We start from the raw sequence: 21,589 nt of genomic DNA, 5'->3' as shown, positions 1-21,589 counted from the left end.
GCTGGGGTGCCCCAAGGCAGTGTCATGTGCCCAGTCCTGTTCCTCATCTTCATCAACGATATTTCCAATCCTCTGGAAATGTCTGCTTATCTCTTTGCTGATTACTCACCGTCTGTCATGACATCCCTAATCCTTGAGATATGCAGGCAGCACTCTCCCCTCTCTGCAGATCTTGATAGACTCATGAGCTAGCCCTACACCTTCAATTTATCATTGAATCCTGAAAAATCTCACACTCTTACTTTGTCTCTCTGGAAAGACTTTCTTCACAATTCTCCTGAAATTCAATCACTCAAGATTTTGGGCTTCAGTATCAGCCATGATCTTTCTTGGGCAAGCCACATATCTATGATTGTCTCCAAGGCCAGCCTTCGAATGGGCATCATGCAACGTCTTTACTTGGCACACCTGAACTTTTGTCTACCTACAAGGCCTTCATCCACAGATTGATGGAGCTGCTCTGCTCTCTGGGCTGTTGCCCTTGCGTCATAACTTGCTCAGTTTGACACCGTGGGCACCAAGGCGTTCAAAATCATTGGTATCTCCTAGACCCCGACTACGAAGCTGGGTCTCTGGACCTATCACTTCACCATCGGAAACAGGTTGTACCTTTGAACATTAGACTCGGTGGACTGGCGGCCATTTTGGATTTGACCTCTCACGGTTCTCAGAGGTCAAATCTGACTTCCCTCCACATCTGAAAATAAACCTTATGGTATGCACTAACTATGTTTAAAATTTCATGCTTTTCTCATAAAATGCACAATTTTTGTGTTTATCTGCTGCACTATTGGTGGTTTCTGTCTTGGACCACCTCCTTTCCGATGTAGCACCCTCTGCCCCTTGTCTTCCCCTCTCCCTCCCCTTCCCCCAGGTTTCTGCATTGTGCATGTGGTCTGCCAATGACCCACTTCTGGTATAACTCCTAAACTCCAGATCAATGCTCACCTCCACTCATTTGTTCCTTTCCCCCCCCCCCCACCCCCCCCCCCCCCCCCCCCCCCCCCCCACTTAAAGATCCAACTTCCACATTCTTTTCAACGACATCCTTCCTTCCCGGCTTTCAAGACAGCAGTTCACCATGATCTCAGTTCACTACTACCCCCATCCATATTCTTGATCTTCTTTTATCCTCGTTAACCCTCACTAATCCTACCTCTTTCCCTAGTTCTAGGTTATTGGGTTTCCCTTCACTCCCTCACACTCTTCTTCGATTTTTTTGTTTTTTTGGAGGGCGAGTGAGAGGGAGAGGAGACTTATTCCCAAGTTTTTCCTCTCCATTTTTGTGATGTGCATGGAAGAAGTTTCATGAACTGAGTGGTGTGCTGACGAGGAGGGGAGTGTCGTTGAAGCTGAAGGGAAAGGTGTATGCTGCATGTGTGAGAAGTGTTATGATTTATGAGAGCGAGACATGAGTAATGAACGTAGAGCAGCAACGAAGGCTGGAAAGGGTGGAAATGCGAATGGTTCGGTGGATGTGCGGAGTATCGTTGAGAGAGAGGAAGACAAATGATGAATTGTGAAAGATGATGGGAATAGAGCCTGTGATTGATGCTGTGAAGAGCAACAGGTTGGGATGGTTTTGTCATGTGTTGAGGAAGGATGAAAGTGACTGGTTGAGAAGAGTGATGGAAATGAATGTAGAAGGAAGTAGAGGTTGGGGAAGACCGAGAAAGACTTGGCTAAAGGTGATGGAAGAAGAAATGCGGGCAAGGGGGTTAACAAGGAGAGATGCGGAAAATAGGGCAAAATGGAGAAGATTGTCATGGGGCCTGCAAGGCTAACCCCCGCTCTAGCAGGGAAAATGGCCTTAAAATGCCTGTTGTTGTTGTTGTTGTATTTTTGTGATTGAGAGATTGTATCCAGCTTGTTCACCTGCTGTGTCCTACTCCTCAAGCCCTTGCTGTCGTTCTTTCCCATGCCCTTTCTTCATCCAGATCTCCTAATTTGTCCATCTACCCTGCTGTTGGTGTGTCCCCTCTTCCCCATTTCCAGTTATTTTCACGCTGTTACATCCTGATCCGTTTTGTAGTCTCGCTCCTCAATGAGTCTAGACTCTGCATACAAAAAGAAACCCACCACAAAAATTACAATTTTCAAACACGATCGCCGTGGCCTTTATTCACGTGCGTCATGTGTGGTTCTGGCAAACGCTACAGCAGATCATTCTGGTGATTTGCTGGAGTGCATCCTGTAATCCAGCTCTCACCGGGTCTTGGCTTGTGCAAATTGAGAAACTGCCAACATGCTGCTTTGTTTTTTCGGTTCTTGACGAGGTTTGCTCCTCAATGATTGGGCTTTCGGCGTGTCTTTCTCATTGGCAATCTGGACACGCCTTATTAAATTATCCGCATTGTGTATCCATCTTGCGCTCTTCAATCCAAATCCTATTTTTATCAGGATTAAAGCTTTTCTACAATTCAAGCCATTAAGTCTGTTGATTTTTCGGACACATTTTTTTAATGTCATCTCACCAGCACATCCTACTTTTATAAAGGTTAAGCCTTTATTGCCTTCATGCATCTGCACACCTCCTTGATGAGCACTGGGTTTCTCGAACACAAAATTAATTTGGCGCCATGCTCGGTTGTAGAATTTTCAATTTCAAACTTTTTAAGCCTTTCGTGCTCCTATTTCTGCTTGTTTTCATATTCTCGGAAACACGGGCTAGAGCTTGTCTTTGGCTCCGGCCTTCACCGGGTTTGTTCGCCTGCTCGCAGCACGTCTCCAGGCAGTATGCTCATGGTCTTGTGCAAACCAAGCTGGATTAATTGAAAGATGGACCATGGCTGCTAAATCAAACAAGGATGCCCTTCACCCCAAATCCACTTTTTTGAAATACCAACTTCTTTCCTGGAAGTTCTTGGTGTCCTTGTGTTTATACTTCTCCCACCCCCCCCCCCCCCCCACCCTTCCCACACCGCCTCCCCCCAAGCCCTCTCCCTCCCACACATTCCCGATGTCCCTACTCTCAAATGTTGTGTTTATGTGCTTCCCCTTCTCTCCCCATCTTGTCTACCGCTCCCCTTTTTATATACTTTGTCTGTTTGTCTGTTTGATTTGTTTGTGTGATAAATGTTAGCTCTTTCACGAGCCTCGATTATGTTACCAAAAAAAATAAAAAAATAAAAATTCCCATTTTCAGTAGACACATCTTTATGAATATAATCGCTTTATTATCCTACGGAGAACAATATAGACATTCCTAAACACCTGTTAGCCGACATAGCAGGCATTTTGTGCCTTTGCATCTCTTGCTGTTTCCCTTCAGATCTTTAATAGTGTTGTAAGAAATGCATTAAGATCGTGCAAATCCCAGTGTTAACATTATTACAGTACTTTGTTGGTACCGCTGGCACGAGGAATACACGTGCTTTGCCTCACCCTGATTAACACACGCAAGACATGTGAACAAGCATATATGTATTCCTTATGTTGCGATGGCTCTTTAATGACATAGACATCCATTGAATGTTACTGAGGGGAATCCATTCAACAAATTACTTGAACTATCCCTCATTTCCCTTGTATTTTCTCTTGTAGAAAGAGGAACCCATACGAGCAAGTGCCGAGCTGTTTCACTTTGGATTTAATTCCTCAATATTTGGGGCAAAGCATGCTTTGCTTTCATGTACTGTACAGCTTATAGTGATGTATTAACCACTCCCTCGTACATATGCACAAATGAGAATCTGAAGATGGACGAACTACATCCTTTAGTTTTGTAAATTCCCATGAACAAACCTACCAGATAACGAGGAAGATTGCCCTTTTACAGAAACATCAGGAGTGGCAGAACAACAAATTAGTTGGAACCCTACTTGCCATACATCTTCTATTCTGGATTTAATCGTTGACAGGATTGGATTTTTTTAAATAACTGCCATCCTGGTGAGTTGCCTGTTGAGGGTGGAGCACCTCTGAGCCTGCCATTCTTCATATACCATTTCACCTGTTTGCATACATGCTGTGGATGTTAAAAAGCCCACTGTATACTTGAAAAGAGTAGGCAATTGTGCGCCAGTACAATTGTTTGTGCTTACAAACAAGTAACGTTTGTGTTCTGGGGCCTGTGCTTTTTCTCGTCTTCATCAATGATCTCTCTGACTCTCTTGAAAATCCTCTCTATCCCTTTGCTGATGACTCCACTCTCTGCCGCTCCATTCCTCATCCCTCAGATCGGCAGTCCACAGCCTCCTCACTCTCTGCAGACCTGGACAAAATCACAGACTGGTCAAACAAGTGGAACATGTCTTTCAATCCTGATAAATCTCACACTCTATATCTCTTCGAAAAGATCGTCTGGACAACCCTCCCATCTACTTTCTCAACAATCCTCTCCAAGAAGTTCTGTCACTCAAGCTTTTGGGTCTCACTATCTGCCATGATCTTTCCTGGGGAAACCACATTTCCAAGCTGGCCTCCAAAGCCAGTCTTCGACTGGGCATCCTCCGTCATGTGAAGTCCTTCCTTGGCACCACCGAGCTTCTCACCAAATACAGTACAAAGCTTTCATCTGCAGCTCAATGGAATACTGCCCTACCCTCTGGGCTGGTGCTCCTGCCTCACACCTAGCTCGGCTTCACGCTGTTGAAACCAAGGCTTTCAGAATCATTGGTATCTCCCGCGATAAAGTTGACTGAGGGCCTTTCACTCGCACACCACAGGCAGGTTGGTGGTCTTTCTGTCTTCTACCGACTCCTCTCCGGCCTTGCTCCCCCAGCTCTGTCTGTGCTATGTCCCCCAAATTTTCCTACAGGTTGCACAAGATCTGCCAGAAACCCTCTTCTGGTGAAACTGCCAAATGCAAGACTCTCTGCTCACCTTCACTCCTTCATTCCTCTTTTCTCCCACCTCTGGAACAAACTCCCTCACTCTCTACAATCCCACTCCTCCCTCCAGGTCTTTAAAACAGCTGTTCACCACCATCTCTTCCCCCATCCAAAACCTTGATCTTTTCTACCCCTGTTAATTCACCCCAGATCCACTTTTTTGAAATACCCACTTCTTTCCTTGAAGTCCTAGCAGTGTCCATTTGGTTTTACATCTCCCACCCCCCACCCCCTTCCTTTGCCCCCACCCCAAGCCCTCTCCCTCCCACAGATCTCCCGATGTCCCTGTTCTCTACTGTTGTACCTGTGTGCTTCCCTCTCTCTCCCCATCTTGTCTCCCGCTCCCTTTGTTCTCTATTTTATGTGTCCGTTTATGTTTTCATGTGATTATTGTTAGCTCTTACACGAGCCTCGATCTTGTATACGATGAAAAAAGGTTAATTTTAAAGGATTCTAAGCTGTTATTCTCGAGGGTTCTAAAGGTTAATGCCAATGGGTTATAAAATATAATTTTAAAGGGGTTCTAAAGGGTAATTCTAAAGGATAATTCTAAAGGGTAATTCTAAAGGGTAATTCTAAAGGGTAATTCTAAAGGGTTCTAAGGTGTAATTCTGGAGGGTTCTAAAGGGTAATCCTAAAGGGTTCTAAAGGGTAATTCTACAAGGTTGTAAAATCGAATTCTGGAGAGTTGTAAAGGGTAATTCTAGAGGGTTCTAAAAGGGTAATTCTAGAGGGTTCTAAAAGGGTAATTCTAATGGGTTCTAAAGGTTAATTATAACGGGTAATTCTAAAGGGTTCTAAAGGGTAATCCTAGAGGGTTGTAAAGGATCATTCTAGAGGGTTGTAAAGGGTAATTCTAGAGAGTTGTAATCGGTAATTCTAGTGAGTTGTAATTGGTAATTCCTGAGAGTTGTAATCGGTAATTCTAGAGAGTTGTAATCGGTAATTCTAGAGAGTTGTAATCGGTAATTCTAGAGAGTTGTAATCGGTAATTCTAGAGAGTTGTAATTGGTAATTCTAGAGGGTTCTAAAAGGGTAATTCCAAAAGGTTCTTAGGTGTAATTCTGGAGGGTTCGAAAGGGTAATGCTAAAGGGTAATTCTTAAGGGTAATTCTTAAGGGTAATTCTAAAGGGTAATTCTAAAGGGTTCTAAGGTGTAATTCTGGAGGGTTCTAAAGAGTAATCTTAAAGGGTTGTAAAGGGTAATTCTACAAGGTTGTAAAATAGAATTCTGGAGAGTTGTAAAGGGTAATTCTAGAGGGTTCTATGAGGGTAATTCTAATGGGTTCCAAAGGTTAATTCTAAAGGGTAATTCCAAAGGGTTCTAAAGGGTAATCCTAGAGGGTTGTAACGGGTAAATCTAGAGGGTTGTAAAGGGTAATTCTAGAGAGTTGTAATCGGTAATTCTCGAGGGTTGTAAAGGGTAATTCTAGAGAGTTGCAATCAGTAATTCTAGAGAGTTGTAATCGGTAATTCTAGAGAGTTGTAATCGGTAATTCTAGAGAGTTGTAATCGGTAATTCTAGAGAGTTGTAATCGGTAATTCTAGAGAGTTGTAATCGGTAATTCTAGAGAGTTGTAATCGGTAATTCTAGAGAGTTGTAATCGGTAATTCTAGAGAGTTGTAATCGGTAATTCTAGAGAGTTGTAATCGGTAATTCTAGAGAGTTGTAATCGGTAATTCTAGGGAGTTGTAATCGGTAATTCTAGAGAGTTGTAATCGGTAATTCTTGAGAGTTGTAATCGGTAATTCAAGAGAGTTGTAATCGGTAATTCAAGAGAGTTGTAATCGGTAATTCTAGGGAGTTGTAATCGGTAATTCTAGAGAGTTGTAATCGGTAATTCTAGAGAGTTGTAATCGGTAATTCTAGGGAGTTGTAATCGGTAATTCTAGAGAGTTGTAATCGGTAATTCTAGAGAGTTGTAATCGGTAATTCTAGAGAGTTGTAATCGGTAATTCTAGAGAGTTGTAATCGGTAATTCTAGAGAGTTGTAATCGGTAATTCTAGAGAGTTGTAATCGGTAATTCTAGAGAGTTGTAATCGGTAATTCTAGAGAGTTGTAATCGGTAATTCTAGAGAGTTGTAATCGGTAATTCTAGAGAGTTGTAATCGGTAATTCTAGAGAGTTGTAATCGGTAATTCTAGGGAGTTGGAATCGGTAATTCTAGAGAGTTGTAATCGGTAATTCTAGAGAGTTGTAATCGGTAATTCTAGAGAGTTGTAATCGGTAATTCTAGAGAGTTGTAATCGGTAATTCTAGAGAGTTGTAATCGGTAATTCTAGGGAGTTGTAATCGGTAATTCTAGAGAGTTGTAATCGGTAATTCTTGAGAGTTGTAATCGGTAATTCAAGAGAGTTGTAATCGGTAATTCTCGAGAGTTGTAATCGGTAATTCTAGAAAGTTGTAATCGGTAATTCTAGAGAGTTGTAATCGGTAATTCTAGAGAGTTGTAATCGGTAATTCTAGAGAGTTGTAATCGGTAATTCTAGAGAGTTGTAATCGGTAATTCTAGAGAGTTGTAATCGGTAATTCTAGAGAGTTGTAATCGGTAATTCTAGAGAGTTGTAATCGGTAATTCTAGAGAGTTGTAATCGGTAATTCTAGAGAGTTGTAATCGGTAATTCTAGAGAGTTGTAATCGGTAATTCTAGAGAGTTGTAATCGGTAATTCTAGGGAGTTGTAATCGGTAATTCTAGAGAGTTGTAATCGGTAATTCTTGAGAGTTGTAATCGGTAATTCTAGAGAGTTGTAATCGGTAATTCTAGAGAGTTGTAATCGGTAATTCTAGAGAGTTGTAATCGGTAATTCTAGAGAGTTGTAATCGGTAATTCTAGAGAGTTGTAATCGGTAATTCTAGAGAGTTGTAATCGGTAATTCTAGAGAGTTGTAATCGGTAATTCTAGAGAGTTGTAATCGGTAATTCTAGAGAGTTGTAATCGGTAATTCTAGAGAGTTGTAATCGGTAATTCTAGAGAGTTGTAATCGGTAATTCTAGAGAGTTGCAATCAGTAATTCTAGAGAGTTGTAATCGGTAATTCTCGAGGGTTGTAAAGGGTAATTCTAGAGAGTTGTAATCGGTAAATCTAGAGGGTTGTAAAGGGTAATTCTAGAGAGTTGTAATCGGTAATTCTCGAGGGTTGTAAAGGGTAATTCTAGAGAGTTGCAATCAGTAATTCTAGAGAGTTGTAATCGGTAATTCTAGAGAGTTGTAATCGGTAATTCTAGAGAGTTGTAATCGGTAATTCTAGGGAGTTGTAATCGGTAATTCTAGAGAGTTGTAATCGGTAATTCTTGAGAGTTGTAATCGGTAATTCTAGAGAGTTGTAATCGGTAATTCTAGAGAGTTGTAATCGGTAATTCTAGAGAGTTGTAATTGGTAATTCTCGAGCGTTCTAAAAGGGTAATTCCAAAAGGTTCTAAGGTGTAATTCTGGACGGTTCTCAAGGGTAATGCTAATGGGTCATTCTTAAGGGTAATTCTAAAGGGTTCTAAGGTGTAATTCTGGAGGGTTCTAAAGAGTAATCTTATAGGGTTGTAAAGGGTAATTCTACAAGGTTGTAAAATAGAATTCTGGAGAGTTGTAAAGGGTAATTCTAGAGGGTTCTAAAAGGGTAATTCTAGAGGGTTCTAAAAGGGTAATTCTAATGGGTTCTAAAGGTTAATTATAACGGGTAATTCTAAAGGGTTCTAAAGGGTAATCCTAGAGGGTTGTAAAGGATCATTCTAGAGGGTTGTAAAGGGTAATTCTAGAGAGTTGTAATCGGTAATTCTAGTGAGTTGTAATTGGTAATTCCTGAGAGTTGTAATCGGTAATTCTAGAGAGTTGTAATCGGTAATTCTAGAGAGTTGTAATCGGTAATTCTAGAGAGTTGTAATCGGTAATTCTAGAGAGTTGTAATTGGTAATTCTAGAGGGTTCTAAAAGGGTAATTCCAAAAGGTTCTTAGGTGTAATTCTGGAGGGTTCGAAAGGGTAATGCTAAAGGGTAATTCTTAAGGGTAATTCTAAAGGGTAATTCTAAAGGGTTCTAAGGTGTAATTCTGGAGGGTTCTAAAGAGTAATCTTAAAGGGTTGTAAAGGGTAATTCTACAAGGTTGTAAAATAGAATTCTGGAGAGTTGTAAAGGGTAATTCTAGAGGGTTCTATGAGGGTAATTCTAATGGGTTCCAAAGGTTAATTCTAAAGGGTAATTCTAAAGGGTTCTAAAGGGTAATCCTCGAGGGTTGTAACGGGTAAATCTAGAGGGTTGTAAAGGGTAATTCTAGAGAGTTGTAATCGGTAATTCTCGAGGGTTGTAAAGGGTAATTCTAGAGAGTTGCAATCAGTAATTCTAGAGAGTTGTAATCGGTAATTCTAGAGAGTTGTAATCGGTAATTCTAGAGAGTTGTAATCGGTAATTCTAGAGAGTTGTAATCGGTAATTCTAGAGAGTTGTAATTGGTAATTCTAGAGAGTTGTAATCGGTAATTCTAGAGAGTTGTAATCGGTAATTCTAGAGAGTTGTAATCGGTAATTCTAGAGAGTTGTAATCGGTAATTCTAGAGAGTTGTAATCGGTAATTCTAGGGAGTTGTAATCGGTAATTCTAGAGAGTTGTAATCGGTAATTCTTGAGAGTTGTAATCGGTAATTCTTGAGAGTTGTAATCGGTAATTCAAGAGAGTTGTAATCGGTAATTCAAGAGAGTTGTAATCGGTAATTCTAGGGAGTTGTAATCGGTAATTCTAGAGAGTTGTAATCGGTAATTCTAGAGAGTTGTAATCGGTAATTCTAGGGAGTTGTAATCGGTAATTCTAGAGAGTTGTAATCGGTAATTCTAGAGAGTTGTAATCGGTAATTCTAGAGAGTTGTAATCGGTAATTCTAGAGAGTTGTAATCGGTAATTCTAGAGAGTTGTAATCGGTAATTCTAGAGAGTTGTAATCGGTAATTCTAGAGAGTTGTAATCGGTAATTCTAGAGAGTTGTAATCGGTAATTCTAGAGAGTTGTAATCGGTAATTCTAGAGAGTTGTAATCGGTAATTCTAGAGAGTTGTAATCGGTAATTCTAGAGAGTTGTAATCGGTAATTCTAGGGAGTTGTAATCGGTAATTCTAGAGAGTTGTAATCGGTAATTCTAGAGAGTTGTAATCGGTAATTCTAGAGAGTTGTAATCGGTAATTCTAGAGAGTTGTAATCGGTAATTCTAGAGAGTTGTTATCGGTAATTCTAGAGAGTTGTAATCGGTAATTCTAGAGAGTTGTAATCGGTAATTCTAGGGAGTTGTAATCGGTAATTCTAGAGAGTTGTAATCGGTAATTCTTGAGAGTTGTAATCGGTAATTCAAGAGAGTTGTAATCGGTAATTCTCGAGAGTTGTAATCGGTAATTCTAGAAAGTTGTAATCGGTAATTCTAGAGAGTTGTAATCGGTAATTCTAGAGAGTTGTAATCGGTAATTCTAGAGAGTTGTAATCGGTAATTCTAGAGAGTTGTAATCGGTAATTCTAGAGAGTTGTAATCGGTAATTCTAGAGAGTTGTAATCGGTAATTCTAGAGAGTTGTAATCGGTAATTCTAGAGAGTTGTAATCGGTAATTCTAGAGAGTTGTAATCGGTAATTCTAGAGAGTTGTAATCGGTAATTCTAGGGAGTTGTAATCGGTAATTCTAGAGAGTTGTAATCGGTAATTCTTGAGAGTTGTAATCGGTAATTCTAGAGAGTTGTAATCGGTAATTCTAGAGAGTTGTAATCGGTAATTCTAGAGAGTTGTAATCGGTAATTCTAGAGAGTTGTAATCGGTAATTCTAGAGAGTTGTAATCGGTAATTCTAGAGAGTTGTAATCGGTAATTCTAGAGAGTTGTAATCGGTAATTCTAGAGAGTTGTAATCGGTAATTCTAGAGAGTTGTAATCGGTAATTCTAGAGAGTTGTAATCGGTAATTCTAGAGAGTTGTAATCGGTAATTCTAGGGAGTTGTAATCGGTAATTCTAGAGAGTTGTAATCGGTAATTCTTGAGAGTTGTAATCGGTAATTCTAGAGAGTTGTAATCGGTAATTCTAGAGAGTTGTAATCGGTAATTCTAGAGAGTTGTAATCGGTAATTCTAGAGAGTTGTAATTGGTAATTCTCAAGCGTTCTAAAAGGGTAATTCCAAAAGGTTCTAAGGTGTAATTCTGGACGGTTCTCAAGGGTAATGCTAATGGGTCATTCTTAAGGGTAATTCTAAAGGGTTCTAAGGTGTAATTCTGGAGGGTTCTAAAGAGTAATCTTATAGGGTTGTAAAGGGTAATTCTACAAGGTTGTAAAATAGAATTCTGGAGAGTTGTAAAGGGTAATTCTAGAGGGTTCTATAAGGGTAATTCTAATGGGTTCCAAAGGTTAATTCTAAAGGGTAATTCTAAAGGGTAATCCTAGAGGGTTGTAACCGGTAAATCTAGAGGGTTGTAAAGGGTAATTCTAGAGAGTTGTAATCGGTAATTCTCGAGGGTTGTAAAGGGTAATTCTAGAGAGTTGCAATCAGTAATTCTAGAGAGTTGTAATCGGTAATTCTAGAGAGTTGCAATCAGTAATTCTAGAGAGTTGTAATCGGTAATTCTCGAGGGTTGTAAAGGGTAATTCTAGAGAGTTGCAATCAGTAATTCTAGAGAGTTGTAATCGGTAATTCTAGAGAGTTGCAATCAGTAATTCTAGAGAGTTGTAATCGGTAATTCTCGAGGGTTGTAAAGGGTAATTCTAGAGAGTTGTAATCGGTAAATCTAGAGGGTTGTAAAGGGTAATTCTAGAGAGTTGTAATCGGTAATTCTCGAGGGTTGTAAAGGGTAATTCTAGAGAGTTGCAATCAGTAATTCTAGAGAGTTGTAATCGGTAATTCTCGAGAGTTGTAATCGGTAATTCTAGAGAGTTGTAATCGGTAATTCTAGAGAGTTGTAATCGGTAATTCTAGAGAGTTGTAATCGGTAATTCTAGAGAGTTGTAATCAGTAATTCTAGAGAGTTGTAATCGGTAATTCTAGAGAGTTGTAATCGGTAATTCTAGAGAGTTGTAATCGGTAATTCTAGAGAGTTGTAATCGGTAATTCTCGAGGGTTGTAAAGGGTAATTCTAGAGAGTTGCAATCAGTAATTCTAGAGAGTTGTAATCGGTAATTCTCGAGGGTTGTAAAGGGTAATTCTAGAGAGTTGTAATCGGTAATTCTAGAGAGTTGTAATCGGTAATTCTCGAGGGTTGTAAAGGGTAATTCTAGAGAGTTGTAATCGGTAAATCTAGAGGGTTGTAAAGGGTAATTCTAGAGAGTTGTAATCGGTAATTCTCGAGGGTTGTAAAGGGTAATTCTAGAGAGTTGCAATCAGTAATTCTAGAGAGTTGTAATCGGTAATTCTCGAGAGTTGTAATCGGTAATTCTAGAGAGTTGTAATCGGTAATTCTAGAGAGTTGTAATCGGTAATTCTAGAGAGTTGTAATCGGTAATTCTAGAGAGTTGTAATCAGTAATTCTAGAGAGTTGTAATCGGTAATTCTCGAGAGTTGTAATCGGTAATTCTAGAGAGTTGTAATCGGTAATTCTAGAGAGTTGTAATCGGTAATTCTAGAGAGTTGTAATCGGTAATTCTAGAGAGTTGTAATCGGTAATTCTCAAGAGTTGTAATCGGTAATTCTAGAGAGTTGTAATCGGTAATTCTAGAGGGTTCTAAAAGGGTAATTCGAAAGGGTTCTTAGGTGTAATTCTGGAGGGTTCTAAAGGGTAATGCTAAAGGGTAATCCGAGAGAGTTGTAAAGGGTACTCGAGGGTTGTAAAGGATAATTATATAGAGTTGTAATCAGTAATTCTGGAGAGTTGTAATCGGTAATTCTAGAGGGTTCTAAAAGGGTAATTATAAGGGGTTATAACGGTTAAATCGAAATGGTATTTCTCAAGGGTTCTATAGGGTAATTCTAAAGGGTTTTAAGGTGTAATTCTGGTGGGATCTAAAGGGTAATTCCAAATGGTTCTAAGGTGTCATTCTGGTGGGTTATAAAGGGAAATGCTAAAGAGTTCTAAAGCGTAAATCTAGAGGGTTCTAAAAGGGTGATTCTCATGGGTTCTACAGGGTAATTCTAATGGGTTTCGTTCGTTTCTCAGCTTTGCCTATTTCATATTTAAAATGCCAAACTGAACCGCCTTCTTCAGACACGTGTGCAGTTTTTTTATATTCGGATAGATTGGATGGGAAAAACTTTTTCATATTTTATCTTAAAAAGAAAATAATTGCTGTCTTATAATGGCTCAATTTCCTCCCCCTTTCACATCATTTAACTGAAATAATACACCATCGAGCAGAAATTGCAGCTTGAGTGAATTTCTCGGTGATATCCATAGAAGCAGCCGCGTCTTGTTTATGACTGCTATAAACACATGTGACGTCGCAAGACGTGGCTGCCATCCATAGACACAACAAAACAACAACAGGCATTTTAAGGCACCATAGAGTGCTGGTAAATTTTCTTTATGTGCAGTTTCTTGCTTATTGGTCCATTCCTTTCACATAATCATGTGGATAATTTGCAGCCATTCATAGTGCTAAAATCTCCCTTTTGTTGCATTTTGAGGGATCCATATTTCACCTTTAGCTCTTTTAAACGACAACTTTTACAACTCGTTCATTTAATTCATGCACCATGGTCTATACAGAGCGTCGGTTCAGACAAAGAGGTTTCTTGGCTAGGGTTGCAATATTGAATGGGTCACCACTTCTGGATGGGTCACAACTCCCACACAGAATTCTCAACTGAAAGTGATTTGAGCAGGAATTCGTCATTTGTTCGATGCCTCACCTACTCTTCATGAAAGACCAACGAATTTGGACCAATTTGGGATCTTTAACATCCACCAATTAATGTCAGGCAGTCAGAACGTCCAGTTTAACATCCATGCAAGATATGACACATACATTGATAGCTCACACTTCATGTACAACACCTGGATGACAGTTTATAGTTTGGCGGAGATTCAAACCCAGCAAACCCAAAAGGGATTGTGCGTACCTCCAGGCTATCTGGAAATCGCATCTGAAATTCCACCTGCACTGCATCCTCGTAACTGCATGACCTTGTGACGAAATGAAAACAGAAAAGATAGGCTCAGGTAGAGACTGCAAAATGGCGAAACCCCACAGGAGCACAACCAATTTGAGATTACATCTGAGAACAAAGGACCATATGTTTGATGCTTCAACGACAGACTGACCTTCGACTGGGCCTAAGCAGGACACATTTCCACAACTGGGGAATTTGTGCATTTTTGTAGGACATCAATTTAGGAATAAAAAAAAAATACCCATTCACCTTGTGGTTTGGGCACTTCTTGCAGAACTCACACTGGAATTCTAAATGAGGTCATCTGTTTAATTGTTGTCTCCTGGTAATGCATGCACGAGCCTTTAGAGATTGTATAATTGTTAAACACATTTACAACAACAGTGTGTTCCGCTCTCTAGGCATCACACAGGTGTCCATCGAGGAATCACGAACAGCGGCCGAACGTGAGTTGCTGAAACAGCTTGAGGATGGAATAGACTGCCAGCAGAGGGACGACCAAGGAGGAACTCTGGTACGTAGACTACTCTCTGAAACATATGGCATGATCCTTACACCATGTGGCCTTGGTTAAATGTTTCCACAATCTGATCCGTCACCAGTTTTACAGAATTATCTTCATCTCAAGTGGCCACACAATGGAAAATGAGACTTTAAAGTCTTTCTGTAATCCCAGTATATATCAAAGAACATTTCCATTATTTGTTTTCATATTTGCCAGGCTGTTCCAACCAAGGGAAGTTTGCCATTATCGAGTTAAAATGACATGTGCTTCACCCTCTCTTTTGCTCAAGGTCATCTTCCATCTGCTTGGAAATCTGCCAACATCACCGCTTTGCACAAAAAAGGTGCAAAAACAGATCCTAGCAACTACAGACCAATCAGCCTTCCCCCAATTATCAGCAAAGTCATGGAATCCATCATTGCTTCAGATATGAAATCTTTCCTCTTCTCCAATGGCTTGATCTCTGATCATCAATTTGGTTTCAGATCTGGACACTCTACTCTGGACATGCTGCTTCTGCTTTCACAACAATGGATGGAGGTCCTCAATGCCAAACAGGAAATTAGAGCTGTCTCCCTTGACATATCACATGCCTTCGATACGGTCTGGCACCCCGCTCTGCTCACCAAACTCTCCTCTTTTGGTATCCATGGAAATCTCCACGCATGGCTGGCGGACTTCCTCTCTCGTCGTAGTCAACATGTGGCCCTGAATGGGTTTCTCTCATCTCCTCTTCCTGTTCAGGCTGGAGTTCCCCAAGGCAGTGTTCTGGGCCCTGTGCTTTTTCTGGTCTTCATCAATGATCTCTCTGACTCTCTTGAAAATCCTCTCTATCTCTTTGCTGATGACTCTACTCTCTGTCGCTCCATTCTTCATCCCTCAGATGGGCAGTCTGCAGCCTCCTCACTCTCTGCAGACCTGGACAAAATCACAGACTGGGCAAACAAGTGGAACATGTCTTTCAATCCTGACAAATCTCACACTCTTACGATGTCTCTCCAAAAAGACCGACTGGACAACCTTCCCATCCACTTTCTGAATAATCCTCTCCAAGAAGTTCAGTCACTCAAGCTTTTGGGTCTCACTATCTGCCATGATCTTTCCTGGGAAAACCACATTTCAAATCTGGCCTCCAAAGCCAGTCGCCGACTGGGCATCCTCCGTCGTGCGAAGTCCTTCCTTGGCACACCTGAGCTCCTCACCACATACAAGGCTTTCATCCGCAGCTCAATGGAATACTGCTCTCCCCTCTGGGCTGGTGCTCCTGCCTCACACCTAGCTAGTCTTCACGCTGTTGAAACCAAAGCATTCAGAATCATTGGAATCTCCCGCGATGAAGCTAACTCCAAGGGCCTCTCACTCACTCACCGCAGACAGGTTGGTGGTCTTCTACCGACTCCTCTCTGGCCTTGCCCTTTAGCTCTCTCTGGGCTCTGTCCCCAAAATATTCCTACAGGTCGCACAAGATCTGCCTGCAACCCTCTTATGGTTAAACTGCCAAAATCAAGACTCTCTGCTCACCTTCACTCCTTCATTCCTCTTTTCTCCCGCCTCTGGAACAAACTCCTTCACTCTCTTCAATCCCACTCCACCCTCCAGGTCTTTAAAACAGCTGTTCACCACCATCTCTTATCTTCCCCCATCCTGGGCTGGAACCCCCTTCCCACGCCTCCTCCCCCCAAGCCCTCTCCCTTCCACACATCTCCCTGCTCTCAAATGTTGTGTTTGTGTGCTTCCCCTTCTCTCCCCATCTTGTTTTCCGCTCCCTCTTTTTGTGTGTTTTGTTTGTCTGGTTGATTTGTTTGTGAAGTAAATGTTAGCTCTTTCACGAGCCTCGATTCAGTATACAAAAAAAAAAAAAAAAAAATCCAAAACCTTGATCTTTTCTACCCCTGCTAATTTCACCCCAATTCCACTTTTTTGAAATACCAACTTCTGTCCTGGAAGTCCTTGGTGTCCTTGTATTTTATACTTCTCCGTCCCCCCCCCCCCCCCCTTCCCACGCCTCCTCCCCCAAGCCCTCTCCCTTCCACACATCTCCCTGCTCTCAAATGTTGTGTTTGTGTGCTTCCCCTTCTCTCCCCATCTTGTCTTCCGCTCCCTCTTTTTATATATTTTGTTTGTCTGGTTGATTTGTTTGTGAAGTAAATGTTAGCTCTTTCACGAGCCTCGATTCAGTATACAAAAAACACACAAAAAAAAAAAGTGACATGTACATTGCCAATCCTGTGCGAGTATGGATCATCTGCCCTTATTATTTTATCCATTGCAAATGATTTATTATTCGATTAGTCCTGCAATACGAAAACAGAAATGCTTAAACTTGTAGATCCGTAATAATTTGCTCACGTTTGGGGAAAAATATATTTGTTTGATATTTCCAGTTTATTTTTGCACAGTGTGACGAAGCATCTCCGTAGGTGTGTGCCTGGTGCTCACATATCGGGCCTGTACTGCAATCGATCCTTCCCGATTATCATTCCTCACACTTGGCCAGGCCCGACATTGCTGACTTTGGCTGACCTGGCCTTTCTGCACATTTTGATTTATTTTATTTTTTTTGCAGAGGTAGATAGATGAAACTATCTTTTAGAGATGCTAACGTTCTTGACATTCATCTCGCTGGTGCATTTTTACCCGGCGCACATTAAGTGACAAGTGGGGTTAAGCAATTGGGTCATGTCCGTCCATCTTTTTTTTTTTGTATACAAGATCGAGGCTCGTGTAAGAGCTAACATTAATGACAAAAAAAACAACGGACACATAAGGCGAAATAAAGGGAGCGGGAGACAAGATGGGGAGAGAGGGGGAAGCACACAAGTACAACATTTGAGAGCAGGGACATCGGGAGATCTGTGGGAGGGAGAGGGCTTGGGGGGGGAGGCATGGGAAGGGGGGGGGGGGGGAGTTGGGAGAAGTATAAAACACATGGACACTGCAAGGACTTCCTGGAAAGAAGTCGGTATTTCAGAAAAGTGGATCTGGGGTGAATTAATGGGGGTGCAAAAGATCAAGGTTTTGGATGGGGGAAGATAAGATATGGTGGTGAACAGCTGTTTTAAAGACCTAGAGGGAGGAGTGGGATTGAAGGAAGTGGGGGAGTTTATTCCAGAGGTGGGAGAAAAGAGGAATGAAAGAGTGAAGGTGAGCAGAGAGTCTTGATTTTGGCAGTTTCACCAGAAGAGGGTTGCAGGTAGATATTGTGCGACCTGTAGGAGTATTTGGGGAACATTGCACAGACAGGGCTGGGGGCAGTGGGGGGGCTAGGCCAGAGAGGAGTCGGTAGAAGACAGAAACCCCACCAACCTGCCTGCGGTGAGTGAGTGAAAGGCCCTCAGAGTTAGATTCTTCGTGGGAGATTCCAATGATTCTGAATGCTTTGGTTTCAACAGCGTGAAGACGAGCTATGTGTGAGGCAGGAGCACCAGCCCAGAGGGGAGAGCAGTAATCCATTGAGCTGCGGATGAAAGCCTGTCTGTATGTAAACGTCAGTTTATGATCGAGGAACAACTTATTTCAATTTAATGTTATATTTTGAACATGAATCGGAACATGAATCAGAAAACAAGCCTGTAGTTTAGCAGTACTTTGTCTCTGAATTCTTCCTGACCGCGCTTGTGGAGAGAGGAGTGAGATCATTTTTTTTTCTTTATCTACCTGTCTCGCAGTCAAAGAAAATTGAAAACCATTACAAACAGGAAACTTACTGTTTTGAAGGACGTTATAAAGGACACAAGGAAGGTTTTGAAAGGTTTTGTTTTGAAGTATCAAGGTTTTTGAAGGAAGAGATACAAATAACTATTGTGATGTGTTAGATCGGGTGATGTAAGAGACACTGCGTCAATGACGATAAATTTTGAAATTTATTTACTTATACCACTTAAAAAAAAAAATTGTTTCATTTATATTGAATTCAGTCCTTGGCCACTGTAGAACACAAATCAGCTTCTAGTCACTTTCAAAAATCTTCCGTTGTAGCAGTACTTAGATAAAATATTATACAGCATTACGTCATCTCGATCAATTGAATTCGCTGCTCACTGACTCCACCCATGCCCTTTGTTGACAAGACTGCGCTGGGTAAAGTGTTATATGAACTCTCTAGTTTAAAATAATTAGTTACGTGACTACTCAAGACAATCTCTAATCGATTCAACATCCTCTTTATCCACCTTCTCTGGTTCTAGAATTTTCCTGTCGACGTATCTTTATATACTTATAGAACCATAGCTTTCCATTTACTTTTTGGGACCTTCTTTTTTGTTGATGATGGTAGTATTAATTGTTAGCTCAACTGTACTTTAGTCCGGTGAACTTATGAGATCGAGCAGTGTCCGTAGGTAAGTCAGCCCTGCAATCAGACCTTCCTGATTATCATTCCTCACACTTTGTCAGGCCCGACATTGCTGACTTCGTCAGTCAGTCAGTGAGTGAGTCTGTAAACACTTCCGTCATTATCGATTGAACCAAACACACGATTTTGATGAAACTTGGCCACAAGCTTCATATCTGATGCCAAACGAAGGTGTACTGACCGCATCAAAATCTGCACTCATTTAGGGTGATTACGATTACGGGGGAGTGGGGTGTTTGACCACCCACCCCCTCCCCCCCCTCCCATTCCCCCCAAAATTAACTATATGCTCTCTTTGAAGCTACACACACGATTTTTCTGAAACTTGACCACAAGCTACACATCTGATGCCTAACGATGGGTGTATTAACCACATCAAAGTCTGCGCTCATTAAGGTGGTATACGGGATGTTTTTGACCCCTTCAAAATAGGTATTTGCTCTCTTCCCCGAAAAATACACACAATATTTTGATGAGACTTGATCACAACCTTCATTGCCCATGATGTACCAAAGTTTGTTCACGGCATAAAAAATATCAGGGTCTGAAAAGATCTATGGTGGGTTTAAGTGACTGTTGCTCCTGATCAAGGTGAACTTCAGGACCCACGGTCCTATTTTTATTCGTAAACTTCTCAATATAAACATCCAAAACTGCTCCCAAACACCCAGACGAGTGGAAAAGTTATGATTTCACAATGCATCCAATTGTAGCCTATTACTGTGTGCATTTTAAAAACTAGGGCATGCCCGTACTATATATATATCTAAAATTATATCCCCCCCCCCCTCTATTTACATGAAATGGTTTGGTCCATTCGCAAAGCCAAAGCGGACGGCTTGCGAGTACGGTGACAATCCCCCCCCTCTATTTACATGAAATGGTTTGGTCCAAAGCGAACGGCTTGCGAGTACGGTGACAATCCCCTCCCCCCCCCCCCCCTCTATTTACATGGAATGGTTTGGTCCAAAGCGAACGGCTTGCGAGTACGGTGACAATCCCCCCCCCCCCCCTCTATTTACATGAAATGGTTTGGTCCAAAGCGAACGGCTTGCGGAGTTTGGTAAAGAAATCGCCATATAGTGGGGGGGCCAATGTTTTCCCGTTGAATTAAAATGTTAATTTGTGGACACTGGTTGGGTTGTCTTTAGGGATGATAGAAGTTGTAGAAAAAATATGTCTCCATTTTTTTCAAGTTCTTTATAGCGGCCATTTTGGATTATCAAAATGGCGTTTGTTGAAAACCGAAATTGTCATTATCTTGGCTTCTAAATGACCTAGAGTGTTAATTTTGGTGTCCAAATGTACATATTTGCGGATACTTAATCCAATAAACACACATTTATACACCTACATATGATCAAAAGGGTTCTTATGGCAGCCATCTTGGATTTTCACGCACTTATGCCAACACATATATATATTTTTTTCCATCATTTTCACTTCTAAATCACATAAAGGCTGGACTTTAGTGTTCAAATGTACACTTATAATGTCTTTGTGCAATATTTTTAGTTGGCAGTGTTCATTGTTACATTGAAGGATCTCCATCCTCCTCATCATCAGTGTTATCGATTCCCATGGGGCGCTCCTGACCCGTGTTACCACACACCTCTTCATCTGCCCCACACATACACATCTCAGAACAGTTGAGATGCTGAGACCTGCATGAGCAGTGAGACATGCATTGGGTCTTCTTGCAGTTACATTTGATTAGATGTGTGATGGCAGCTGGGGCTGGAGGGTCCTTGGTTGTGATGGGCACCAGCTGATCTCCTTCTGCTCTCCATCCATGTTCTGTTGGTTGTGGAAGCTGGGGGTCCGGTACATCAGCCTGATGCCACACCATGGCCTGGAAATGTGCACAAGCAATGGCTTCATGTAAAGCTCCCTGTGTTGGTGGCAGCTTCTGTGCCTCTAGCTGTTTCTTGGTAAACAGTCTCCACCTCAGCTTGCCCACATCCACAACTGTAGTACGAGGCTCATACAGCTGGCATACAAATGCCTCAATGTCACTTTCTGTGTCAGCTCTCAGCTCCTCAGAGGCCCCAAGGTCATGAAACGCAGATACCACCTCAACAGAGCACCTATTGAGGGCTTGCCAACATGTGAGCTTTCCCTTGCCGGCAAACCGACCAGTCTGGTCTGCTCCCGTGAATGCATGGAATCCTGGTAGGGCTGCAGCCTTCCTGACACCAAGTTCATGTACTATTGGTTCCAGTGAGATTTGCCTCTTCTTGTTCCCCACACCCGTGATGAAGTATGTGTCTTTGCATAGTTCATGGTACCGGTGGAGTGCTAGGATGAATACATCAGTATCAGGTGACTGAATGTACAGCTGTGTTGCACCTCTTCGGACGGCATCTAGACTGTGAAGAAAGATCCTCGTATCAGCCTCCTCCTGGGAGCTACGGAGATGCTGTACATCCATGCAGTTGGAGAAGACATCCTGCCTTGAAGTGACGATGAAGACCTTGGTAGTCCCCTCAAAGTGACACAGAGCTTTCTTTGCCAGATAGACAGTTAGCTCATCTTTGGTGTTGGTGTGCGACAGGAACTGTTTTGCTGTCAGTTTCCCAATCGGGGTGCTGTCTTGAACGTGGTAAGCAGTGGGCGGCTTGCCACCTTGGCGCCTCTCCCGTGTGGCCTCTTTCAGTGAATTTGGCAGATCATATCGGTCAAACACGAGGTGGACTTCATCATACCCGTTGGTCTTGCAGTCCAGTGTTGCATTGAAATGGCCAGCCCACTGGGCACATGTTTTGACCCATTGTGGCTTACCCATTGCTTGCACTAATGCCATGCCGTCTATGACAGTCACCTTCTTGGGAGGGGGTGGAGTATGTTCAGGA

The 21,589-nt window shown here is 41.7% G+C and overlaps 1 protein-coding gene across 3 annotated transcripts in view; it reads left to right on the top strand.

The window, feature by feature from the left end:
* Nucleotides 1-21,589, top strand: part of LOC137434147 (protein phosphatase 1 regulatory subunit 16A) — a 265,323-nt gene that overhangs the window by 217,630 nt on the left and 26,104 nt on the right. For all 3 annotated transcript variants that reach the window (XM_078785736.1, XM_078785738.1, XM_078785737.1), the window contains exon 6: nt 14,280-14,392. In XM_078785736.1, coding sequence (XP_078641862.1) covers nt 14,280-14,392 — 113 coding nt within the window. The remainder of the gene's footprint in view (nt 1-14,279; nt 14,393-21,589) is intronic.

The sequence above is a fragment of the Myxine glutinosa genome, chromosome 10 (genome assembly GCF_964187855.1).
Source record: "Myxine glutinosa chromosome 10, kmMyxGlut1.1, whole genome shotgun sequence".
Classification (NCBI taxonomy): Eukaryota; Metazoa; Chordata; class Myxini; order Myxiniformes; family Myxinidae; genus Myxine; species Myxine glutinosa.
The sequence above is the reverse complement of the archived record's forward strand: the minus strand, read 5'-3'. Positions and strand labels throughout refer to the sequence as shown.